The 12,301-nt window shown below is 35.2% G+C and overlaps 1 protein-coding gene across 1 annotated transcript in view; it reads right to left on the bottom strand.

The window, feature by feature from the left end:
* LOC128992567 (40S ribosomal protein S3a) overlaps positions 1–12,301 on the bottom strand; it is an 18,112-nt gene extending 5,811 nt beyond the window's left edge. The window contains exons 1-3 of the mRNA XM_054416212.1: positions 12,175–12,301; positions 3,743–3,846; positions 223–419 (exon numbers count right to left, since the gene is read on the bottom strand). Coding sequence (XP_054272187.1) covers positions 223–419; positions 3,743–3,846; positions 12,175–12,236 — 363 coding nt within the window. The 5' untranslated portion in view covers positions 12,237–12,301. The remainder of the gene's footprint in view (positions 1–222; positions 420–3,742; positions 3,847–12,174) is intronic.

Genomic DNA, 12,301 nt, shown 5'->3' with positions numbered 1-12,301 from the left:
CAATAAGCAATTTCGGGCAAATTTTTTGCAATGATTCAAAAATTGAAATTTTTCAGTCCCAAATTGATACAATAGGGTAAAACATAGCAAATATTAAGATCTAAATTGTATTGGGACTTAAATTAATGGTTAAGCTGAATTAATTATTAATGATTATTAGCTAATTATCATAGAATTGTAGGCTAAGCCTACATTGAATGAGTTTATTTGAAGTAGACTAACCTGCCATTTCTTGACCATACTCCTCAACTTGTCAGTGGTCAAGTCCATTCCGTGGAAGTTTGTCAAAACGTTACGGCTCTGAACATCTTCTGCGATCAGTCGGAACTTACGGAACGATCTCTCGGCATCGGTGTCGCTCTGAAGATCAGCCAGAGAGACTTCAAACACTCTGTACTTCAGTCCCTCAGAAGCAATCTCTGCAAAAAGTCAAGTGGCATGTTAATTTTGTTATTATTGCCTGAGGTAAGAGAAATTTTCAACTTAAGTATCAAATACTTGTAAGGGAAATCAGTCCAAACCTCTAAATATTGTGGGTATGCCAGGTGGTAGGGACTGAAACTGTTCCTCTTACAATTTATACGTCCAGAGGCGGCTAATGAAACATTGCAATGTAATTGATATAGCCAACTTTTAACACCCTAATTATCTCTCGCAGCCGTGTTTACATCATCATCAACTGCCGCGGTTACAAAAACGTCATCGTCGTCTTGTACGATCGCTGCAAATTCACTAACATTTCTCAGCCGTGTAGACTTACCATCGTATTCGGTGATCGCGGCACTAATATGAACATCTTTCATGCCCGTGTAGACATAATCGTCGCCCACAGTCACAAAAACATGATCGTCGTCTTGCTCGATCGCCGCAAAATCATAAAAATCTCCCGCGATCACAAAAACATAGTCGTCGTCTAGCACGATTGCACCCGAATTCTGTTTATCTACCGCAGCCCATTAGACATCATCGTTGTCTCCCGCGGACAGGAAACATAATCGTCGTCTTGCTCAATCGCGACAAAATCTCCTGCTTTCACGAAAACATGATCGTCGTCTAACGCGATAGCGGCCAAATTCTGTTAATCTCCCGCGGTCGTAAGGACATCATCGTCTCCTCCTTCTGCCGCAAAAACACGATTGCCTTCTAGCTCGATCGCGGCCGTGTAGACATCATCATTGTCTCCCGTGGTCACAAAAACGTAATCGTCGCCTAGAGTGATCGCGGCAAAATTTTGTTTATCCCCTGCTGCTGTATAGACATCATCGTTGTCTCCCGCGGTCATGACACCGTGATCCGTCGCCAGTGTTGGGAAGTAGCGCGCTACAAGTAGCGACGCTACAGTAGCGCGCTACTTTTTTTGTAGCGTTAGCTGTAGCTACGCTACTTTTAAGATTTTGTAGCTTTAGCTGTAGCTAGCTACATTTTTAAGGTAGTTGTAGCGGAATTTTAGCTACTTTTCTCGCTACATTATCATTGTTTGAGATAGTGATTTTTATCATAACCTCAACCTTACGTGAAACAACCTCTTTCAAACTGAGATTTAAAAAAAAAATTAGGCCTTACTTTCTTGGCTTCATACAGCTGGTTGCAGCCGTTTCATTCCCTATTACAACGTTGTGTGGACATGGAGGCCATTAAATGAGTGTTATCCACATTTTTGGCTCTCATTTCCTTAATTTACTACTCTATGATTACTGTCAGATAAAATAAAATCGCTAGATGCAGACGACGTTTAAACGTTACCGGTGACAAGAGAAGCTATTAAATGCTTGCAAGTGATTGACAGGGAAATTAGTAATCAAATTAGTTTCTTTATTATACCGATAGTGTTTCAACTTGGATTTTAATGGAAACCAACACTAAACCTTAAAATAATGAGAAATCTGGTCTATCAACCTTTGCTTCAGCTGTTGATTGTGGTTCATCGTCACAAGCCCTTCCTTGGTTAGATTACGAAGATTTTTCAAAGGTTTACTAAATTAACAAAGAGGAAATTACCTGATGTGATTTAAGATATGTATAGACTAAATGATAATTGTAACGAAAAAATCTCCATATAACATGAAACTTACATTGAAAAAAATAGCATAGTTTGCTCCTGGTAACAGCTCTTGTATAGGACTATTAATTTCTAGGCTATGCTATGGTTTAAGACGAATACCAAGTCCCAAGTTCAATTATTAGGAATATATCTGTTTAGTCCTTGCAAGAACAAGCCTACTATAGCCAACTTGTTACATAGCCAAGTAGGCCTACATGTTATTTTTACTTTACAAATTTCAACATGTTTAAATTAAAAGCCGATTTCAGGATAAGTTAATGGATACTGTTTTCTGTACCAACTAGGTTGAAGCACAATTTGCCCTATGCATAATGACAATAAAGGACGATTTCTTGACATTGAAAAGTGTTATTCATAGTACAAGAAACTTATCACTTAAAAGTTTATAGCAATGTCGTTTTTAACATTAAAAGAAAGGCAATAAACTCCAATTTCAGTAGGCTAGGCTCTGTAACACAAAAAATTATTTTTAAATAATCGTTTTACAGTTTTATTGATCTTAATTGTTGATATAAGACATCTATGAATGAATCTATATTAAAGAAATAAAATGAGCTTTTAAAATATAGTTTGGTTGTATGTCCTTTGAACTTACTGAAATTTACATTTAAGATGCTTAAAAATAATGCAATATTTAAAAATAAGTACTAAATATGATGGGACACCGAACTATTTGGTTCTGTTGTTGTAATGTTAGGTTTATAATGCCAAAAAATTAAATACAATCTAGGAATAATTTGTTTTCCAATTAATGTTAGATACAATACCTACTGACATTTTTTTAATGTTTGTTCAGTAAAAATGTAGTTGCAATTAATTTTACATTTACCTAATGTGCGTGGAATAAAAAGTAACGTCTTTGGAAAAGTAGCTAAAATTGTAGCTGTAGCTACATTTCAATGTAGCTGTAGTTGTAGCTAGCTACTTTTGCGGAACTGTAGCTGTAGCTGTAGCTAAGCTACTTTTTTGGAAATGTAGCAGTAGTTGTAGCTAGCTACATTTTAAAAGTAGCTTCCCCAACACTGTCCGTCGCCTAGGGCGATCGCAGCAGTCATGAAAATTCTGCTTATTATTATCTATTGCATGCACACCACAAATTTTGTTTTAAATCTTGCAAGTATTTATTCTCTCTAAATTAATTCTAGTTCCACATTTTCTACTTTTTAGTGTTTTCAAAAACGTGGAATTTAAAGTTTTTTTTTTAAATTGTTTTTTTTCTTTTAAGTCTTTGTGTAAATATGTTAAATCTATTTTATATGGCCTGTTAATACATAACCAAAACCTATTCATCTGTAATCAGATGTTTTATCTTTATTTTGAAATGTTTGTTGATATTCAGTATCTCTCGGGGGGCAGAACCTGTACCTAACCTCTACTCTTTCAACAAACTGTCAAATTAAAGTACAGCTGACTTCAAATGATATATTTGACTAGGCCTACTTACATTCTTCCAAAATGTTAACATTAAAACTTTGGAAGCCCATGGGGCGCAGCAAGGGAAATATGTAAATAAAATGATATAATATTGCATTGTCATCCATTTGTGAGCTATGTTTCAAGTCTCTAGCCCATCGGGAAGTTAGTTTAAAATCGATTGCAAAATTTGTACCCAACAGACAAGAAAGTAAGCTAATAAAAACATGTTAAAATATACTAGGCCTACCCATGTTTTAAACTTACTTGTTCCTTGTGTTCTGTTGACAAGAGTTTTGCCAATTTGCCTGGTGGCAAACATTGATGGGGCTTTGACATCATACCAGTCTTTCCTTGTGAAAGGGTCAACTCTGTAAAAACACACAACACAATATAGTCTAATTAGTTTATTTAAAAACTGAGATAAGTGAAGGCCAATCTAAAATTCTGAGCCATGTTGCCGGTTATTAATCTGGGTACCAGACATGAAAACAAAGTTATTGGTAGGCCTACCTACTGTATTGAGAATTAACCTGTAAGTCACCCGTATGGAAAATTTTGAGAAACTGACAATATGAGTTAGCCATCCTTATTTATTATGATTGGCCATGAAATTTAGAGCTCAACCACGACTGAGTGGTAGGCCTGTTTTCATCAAAATATCCAGTGTTTAACCCTCCGAGTGTTATTTGTCGATGCTTCGACACACAAACACGTTTACGGCGAAGGCTCTATGACTGACAAAATCGGATTGAACTGGATCGAGTTAGGTAGGATCGCTTTATTTGACAGATTCAGAGCTTTCTCCGGAGGTCTGTCTCTAAGCGCTTTTCATTTTAGTTCCGAAAATATTGTAGCAGACAGCTGACGTGCGTATTTGTAAACAGCTTGGTTAACCTCGGATCGATGACTGATGTGTTTTATTACGTTTATCATTGTTTTAGTGTTAAAAATCAAAAGTAGTGATATACGTGGTGCATTATAAGAAGATTTAAGTGATTTTGAAGGGCTGGTTGATGATCCTGAAGAAGTAGGTAGTGATATTGATGTAAATTATCAGCTAGATTCCTAGCTATGGTTAGGCTATGCATTCTTAGCTAAACACTATGTACTGAAATATGTTTTTTGCCCATAACTTATTTATTTGCAAATCTACTTCCTTATATTATTATATATTTGTAATCCTCATAAAATTTAGAACAAAGTGGCTATTTTCGAATATTTATAGGCTTATAATTTATACAATTTCATTGAGCGCAAACTTATTTTTTTTTTTTAATTTTCCAAAATATTTTTTGTACCTAAAAATTTTTTTTGAAACAAATGTTCCTTATGTTTTATGTATAATATTGAAGCCCATGATTTTCCAAACAAAATGGTATATAGAACAGTATAATTAACATTGTTTTCAAGCTTCTCAGATCCGTTTTAATAAAACCTTGCAAATGAGCAAAAAATAGGCAGACATTAAGGCCAAAACAAGGGACACTCGGAGGGTTAAGGATTGAAAGTTAAATTTATCATATAACGAAAGTGCCTTTTTTGTTTGTAAATAAATGTAGACTAATAAAAAAAACTAGTCTACCAACAACTGAAACAAAAACATTGATTTCATAAATAAAAAACACAGAGGATACGCGTCCGGTAACCAGACGTGGATTAGGCGTCCGGTAGGGGGTCCCGGAACGCCATTACCACAATGATACGATGTTCAGCCATCAGTGTTCGTGGTGTAGTGGATAGAGTGCATGACTGATATGCGAGAGGTCCCCGGTTCGAAACCCATCGGTAACTTTAACTTTTTGTCACAGATTTTGCTTTGAATGTAATTTCTTCTTAACTGTACTGTACATCTTTTGTTAGAATTTTGGGCATTTATAATTTTATGTTATGAAGAGAATTGAACCTTCATTTGATTTTTTTCACTATCAGCAAGTTTGGTTGGTTAGGTTAGGTTATGACAGTAACTGCCGGACGCCTAATCCACGTCCGGTTACCGGACGCGTATCCTCTGTGAATAAAAAAATGAACATACAATTTTTTTGCTTATTGTAAATACCAGATTTCACTTTCTTAATGCTTAAAAATAGTGTTTTGAGAAGTTTATTTTTCCTCCTTTCTCCTGGGGGGGGGGGTATTACATAGGCCTAAGCCCCAGAATCCACCCCCCCTTGACGAGGGTCTACACCACTGCCATATATAATCTGTAAACTTATATATAAAACGCTTAAAAACTTGGTCTCCACACTGAAGCGCTAGTCCCAAGGTTTGTAATTTAAGTTTCTAGCCGTTATATGGCAGGTTGAGCGCCAATTCCTTGTCAGTTATGAGTGGGTTGTCAGTGAGGTCCATTGTGCGAGAGCTCGAAATTCAGTTATTTACCGGCAAGTAATAATTTATAAAATACTTTATAATAAACAGGCGTTTTATGTTTTTATAGTGTAGCATTGGTCACGTTATTGCATTCGTACACGTTTTCAGTTATACATCTCACAAGTATTTATTCTCTCCAAATATTTATAAATTATTTTCTACTTTTTAGTTAGTTTATAAACGTGGTATTTTAAAAATGTTGTTTTCAATTATAAATTATTTAGCCGAAAGCCACCGATATTTTTATTTCACCTATGTTTTTATTCCACCCATGAGATATGCAATTTATTGGTCTGGAATACGGTGAGTCCAACTCCGGCATTTGCTATTTATTCTTAGAGTACTTGCTAAAAGTCACTGAATAGTGAATACAAAGCTTAACATCATAATAGTGGTTTAAGGTACAAAAAAGTATATAACCTATTAACCCTCCGAGTGTCCCTTGTTTTGGCCTTAATGTCTGCCTATTTTTAGCTCATTTGCAAGGTTTTATTAAAACGGATCTGAGAAGCTTAAAAACAATGTTAATTATACTGTTCTATATACCATTTTGTTTGGAAAATCATGGGCTTCAATATTATATATAAAACATAAGGAACATTTCTTTAAAAAAAATTTTTTAGGTAAAAAAAAATATTTTGGAAAATTTTCAAAAAAAAAAAATAAGTTTGCGCTCAATGAAATTGTATAAATTATAGGCCTATAAATATTTGAAAATAGCCACTTTGTTCAAAATTTTATGAGGATTACAAATATATAATCATATAGTGAGGTAAGTTATCAAATAAATAAGTAATGAGTGAAAAACAGATTTCAGTACATCGCGTTTAGCCTAACCATAGCTAGGAATCTGGCTGATAATTTACATCAATATCACTACCTACTTCTTCAGGATCATCAACCAGCCCTTCAAAATCACTTAAATCTTCTTATAATGCACCACGTATATCACTACTTTTGATTTTTAACACTAAAACAATGATAAACGTAATAAAACACATCAGTCATCGGTCCGAGGATAACCAAGCTGTTTACGAATACGCACGTCAGCTGTCTGCTACAATTACGATCGGCTCAGAGAACATACAGCGCTGAGACAGACCTCTGGAGAAAGCTTATAATTCAACGAAAAGAACGATACCTAACTCGATCCAGTTCAATCCGATTCAGTCAGTCCTTTGCCCTTGTTATCCAGAGCCTTTGCCGTAAACAGTGTTCGTGAGTCGCTGCAGCGACGCATGACACTCGGAGGGTTAAGTCAATCAATATTAAATCAAATTGATAGACAAAGATTTAAAGATGTTCTAAAAGAGGCTCAAAAGTGCACAAAAACTGTGTTTTTAAACCTTAAACTACAAACATTTTTCAGGGGAGGACTTCCGATGATTCCCTTTGACCTGAGGGGTATTCCATACCCCCCAGTGAGGGCATGATGATTTTATGTGATGATAGGCCGGCCATGTTTTTGTCATCATCGTTAAGGTTATTGTCGCTAAGATCATTATATTCCAGATCTAACAATCTGTCGTCCACTTCACTTGACCTCAAATCATCACTTATTTTACCACTTGACTACATAAAACTACCTGTTGAAACACAATGAATAATATTCTGTAAATTAAAAACGTATAAAGACCGTTAGTAAACAAAGAACAACCAACACACACGTTGTTGAAACACAATGAATAATATCCTGAAAAAGTAAAAACGTAGTGATGTGAGAGAGCTAAGTCCAAGGCCTTAAGCTGATTTGTAACTACTGTGGCCTACAAATTTAAATTGGTTTAGTGTTCATAATAGGCCTAAGGTCAGATTAGGTTTAGGTAATAAGGATATGAACCTAGTTATTTTTGTGGTAAATCTGAACTTTCTGGACTTAGCTTTTAAACCTTCCTGGATCATTCCTACAATTCCAATAAACAATAAAATACCTTTAAAACATTTTTTTGGGCGCAGAAAACACTGCAAATTGTGAAAATATACAGAACTACTTTTCAAGGCACGGAGCAAATCGCACGCAAAGGAACAAGGAGCGGAGTGATACAGGCCGGTGACTACTTGCTCTTAATTCAAGTGTAACCAGCTGTTCATCAATTTATTATGATTGATGTTTTGATTTAAAAAATGAAACCGTTCAAAACTAACAAAACCGAAAGTGGCTGAAGGGAGCCTCTTGGGATGAAGATGATGACGCCATTGTTTCTCGCGACTCGCGTAATCAAATTCGTCTGCTTCTTTCTTTGCTGGCGTGTGATTTTCAGTCATCGGTGTTCGTGGAGTAGTGGATAGAGTTACATAAGAGGTGCAAGAGGTATTTAGATCAAATTCCATCGGTGACACTTAAAACTTTTTGTCAAAAGATTTTGCTTAGAATGCCATTTCTTTTTAACTGTAGGCCTACATCTTTTGTTAGAATTTGAGGCATTTATAATTTTAATTTATGAACAGAATTTAACCTTAATTTGATTTTTACTTTATCAGCAAGTTTGGTTAGTTAGGTTAGGTTATGACAGTAACTGCGGGCATTGTTTCATCTTGCTTCATACCGAGATGCTCCCTTCAACCGCCGCAAACAAAACCTAACCAAACTTGCTGTAGGCCTATGGTTTCATTATTAATCGGTTTCATAAGAGAAAAGGCATGGGGAAGTCAGGGCGGGCTTTATAAGGATTTGTGTACATTAAGTCCTTTGAAGGTAGGTTAGAGTAAGTAAGTTAAAGTGAGGGTTATAGGCGATTGGGTTGTTTATTGATTTTACACCCATGTTGTTTTTTATCTTTTGGAATAGTTTATTAAACAATGAGAAAGCAGCCACGAACCCGCATAAAATCCCGACCTGCCTTCCCCACATGCCTAAATAAGATCAGGATTCCGATCAGGATTTCGATTTTAGGACCTGTTTTATTTCTTTGTTACATCAAAGGAATGCCCGGGTCACTTCAAAACAATATATTTAATAAAATAAGTTTGTATGCAGACGATGCAAGTTTAAAAGTAAGCAGTACATCTGTTTCCGGTTTGGAATTTAACTCTTTGAATTGCCTAAAAACAATAGATGCTTTCTTAAACTATCATCAATTACTTTCAAATTCCAGTAAAACCAACTTTATGGTATTTTCAACAGGTAAACAAAAAAATCCAATAGATCCAGTGATTAATTTTAAAGATTCTAATCTTAATCAAGTTACTACAACTAAATTTTTGGGCTTAGTAGTTGATGAAAATCTTTCATGGAACTCCCATGTTGACCATGTTGTCAGCAAAATCACATCTGGAATTTATGCAATTTATAGAATGTCTAAATTTTGTTCAGCAGATATTTTGAAAAAGCTTTATTTTGCTTTCATTGAATCCGCAATATCATTTGGCATAAGTGTTTATGGTGGAACATCTAAGAAAAATTTGGATAGAATTTTAATTTTGCAGAAAAGAGCAATAAGACTAATGTTAAATTTAAACTGGGATGTTTCCGTACGTGATCATTTCTTAGCCATGGGTATAATGACTGTGTACGGCATTTATGTTTTCCATACCGTTCTTTTAACTAAAAATCTTTTGTCTGAAAGTATGTTACCCAAACTAGGGGATAACCACGAATATGGCACCCGGCATAGAAACAAAATTGCTGTTGGTGCCCATAGATTGGAATTTTATAACAAAAAACCTTCATGTGCTGGAAGAAAATTTTTGGAAGGGCTTCCAGAGTGGTTGAGGAAAATTGATGATTGTACAAAATTTAAATCCCAGCTTAAAATATACTTAACACAAAAAGTACTGTATAATTTTGATGAACTGTACAGCTGATATTATGTTGCAAGTTTAAGTAGTTTAAGAATTTTGACGCCATTCAATGTACATACTTGTATGATTTATGAATAAAGTTATTTTCAATTCAATTCAATTCAATTCAATTATTCATTGTTTCAGTTTCATCTCAACCGAAGTAGTTCACTTCTTGGTACTAGGTGTGCAATGTGCTCCGCGCGTTAATTAAGAAAGTAGTTCCATATATTTCCACAATTATCGGTAATTTCCGCGTCTTAAAAAGGCGTCTGGCAGTTACTGTCATAACCTAACCTAACTAACCAAACTTGCTGATAATGAAAATACCTCCGCTGCAGCAAACCTGCCGACTAAGCAAATTTCCATTCATCTGGATTGATTTTCAATTAATCTATTAAATTAACATTTAAATGTTTAATGCGTACCTAGGTTAGCTGCAACAGGGAAACTAATAAAGTGTGTTTTTTTATTAAAATATCAATAAGTTTTGGCTTAATATGAAATAAATAAATCCGCCAAGTTAGATCAAAATATATCCATAAACCAGCTAATTAGGCCTACTACATTTTACAATAGTCTCCAAAAGAATAACATGGGAATTTTAAATTACCGGTAACAATTTTTTGAATTTTCTCCGTAACCGTACAAAAACACTTTGATATACTAAATTTACTTATTTGTTTTTTTTTTAACCTCTTTAAAATGGTCTGGAGAAAAATTGACAAATTTTGTGTTTTAAGTGTACCTAAAAAATTAGAAAACCCATTTTTAACCCATAAAACCCCCCTTTAAACCCCGTTCCCGTGGTCCGATCATGCTGGTTCGCGAACTCATTCAAGTTTGACCGCCTTACACCATCAACCCAAATTTTATCAAAATTACTCAACTTATCGTCTGGACGGATATAGGCCTATATATATATATATGTACATATCTCTCTAGGCTATAGATATATATACATATATAAAAATTTGAACAAATGGTGTTTTTGGCCTCTGGGGACATCAAAATGAAAAAGTAAATCGGTCCCGGGACTAGGTCTTACCATGAGACCTAACTTACAGCAATAGCTACTTCCCCTATGGGGAAATTCGCTAAAATCGAATAAAGTTTAGGCCAAAATTCTATTTGTAAAATAAAATTATAAATGACTCAAATTCTAACAAAAGATGTATACAGTTAGGCCTGATCTACACGGGTCGAGTACGGCGGGCGAGTCAGTGTGCGAGTTGCCACTCGCTTGGTGTAGACATGCAAGCGAGTTGAGCAACGGGCGAGTTGATAAAAGAGGTCAGTTGAGAGCGGGTCGAGTGATTTAGTTGAAAACAGAGTTGCCCGGCCCAGTAACAGATGGGTATCCCCACCACCATGATTTGCCTGCGAAACATCTGTTTACTGCTATCAAGTGAGTCCAGCGACCACAGAATTAAATTATTTTTTTATTTTGTGGTCGCTGAGTCAGTCGATCACAAAGATCAGTCAGCACTGACTGAGGTTAGTTCAGTAGTGTAGGCCTGATCACCTTCAATTATCAATGGTTCAGTTGAACAGTTGGTCGTGTTGCATTGTCTTGCTGTTTGTAAATCTACGCTTATTCAGTTCAGGTTCAATTCAGTTTTCAAAATGGTTGTAGAACTTCTACAGTTCTACTGGAACGGTTTTATTAATCAATGGGTTGTTAGAAAAGCTCTCTCCCTAAAAATGTTTTCTATCAGAAATAGGCTACACATTAAAAACAGTATTTTCACATTTTTTATTTGGAGGGAACTTTTGGTTCAGTATATTTTATTTTAAAGAAACACAGTTAGTAACTTGTTAGAAATCTTAAAATCTTTCCGGAATATCACCTTCCACTTTGGTCTATTTTGTTTAAAAGTTATTTGCAAAAAAAACTTTTAAGCAGCCCTTGAATTTAAGGGGTGATTTAGTTTTAATTCTTAATTGCAATCGATTAATCGATATATCGATCAATATTTTCATTCGAATGAGTGTAGGACGTCAAGTTAAGTGCAGCCATGTTTTACAAAATTGAAATTAGCTAGGTAACTTAGTAGGCTAGCAACACACTGCATAGGCATTAAAAGTGATGAGAAAAATCCTATCAAATAACCACCCTTGAAATGGCTCTTCAATTTGTGGGTCCACAATTACTAATATTACTACATATGGTATCATATGTAGAGTAAAGACAACAAACAGCATGGCATGGCAAGCAACTTATCACTGCTCGACAAGCCTAGGCTAGAGAACCTCCTTAGTTCTAGGACTACTTTCTCAGTTCAGTAAAAATTAGTAAAATATATATTTGCGTGGCTAAAAACAAGTTATAAATACATAACTGATTAAAGCTAGTTAATAAAAGTACTGAGTCGATAATAATACTGGTAAATCGATTTCAACACGGCTGAATAAGCTAGTATGCGAAAAGGTAACCTAAAACGCCGCCAGACTAAGTGACGAGAAACAAGTTGTATAAACAATTTATGTAAGATATACGAATGCAATAGTGAAACCTAAGTAAATATATATTGAGCAGTACTTACACCTTCTTTTTCACGCCCTTCTTGCCACCTTTGGACAAACCCTTATTTTTACCTACAGCCATGATTAAACTCTAGGAGAGAAGAGAACGTGGTGTGGTGACAATTCCAAAGGAAACTGTAAAGAAGA

Source organism: Macrosteles quadrilineatus, unplaced genomic scaffold, assembly GCF_028750875.1.
Source record: "Macrosteles quadrilineatus isolate MER2022 unplaced genomic scaffold, UCM_ALF_1.0 Scaffold_4__1_contigs__length_99947679, whole genome shotgun sequence".
Lineage (NCBI taxonomy): Eukaryota > Metazoa > Arthropoda > Insecta > Hemiptera > Cicadellidae > Macrosteles > Macrosteles quadrilineatus.
The sequence above is the reverse complement of the archived record's forward strand: the minus strand, read 5'-3'. Positions and strand labels throughout refer to the sequence as shown.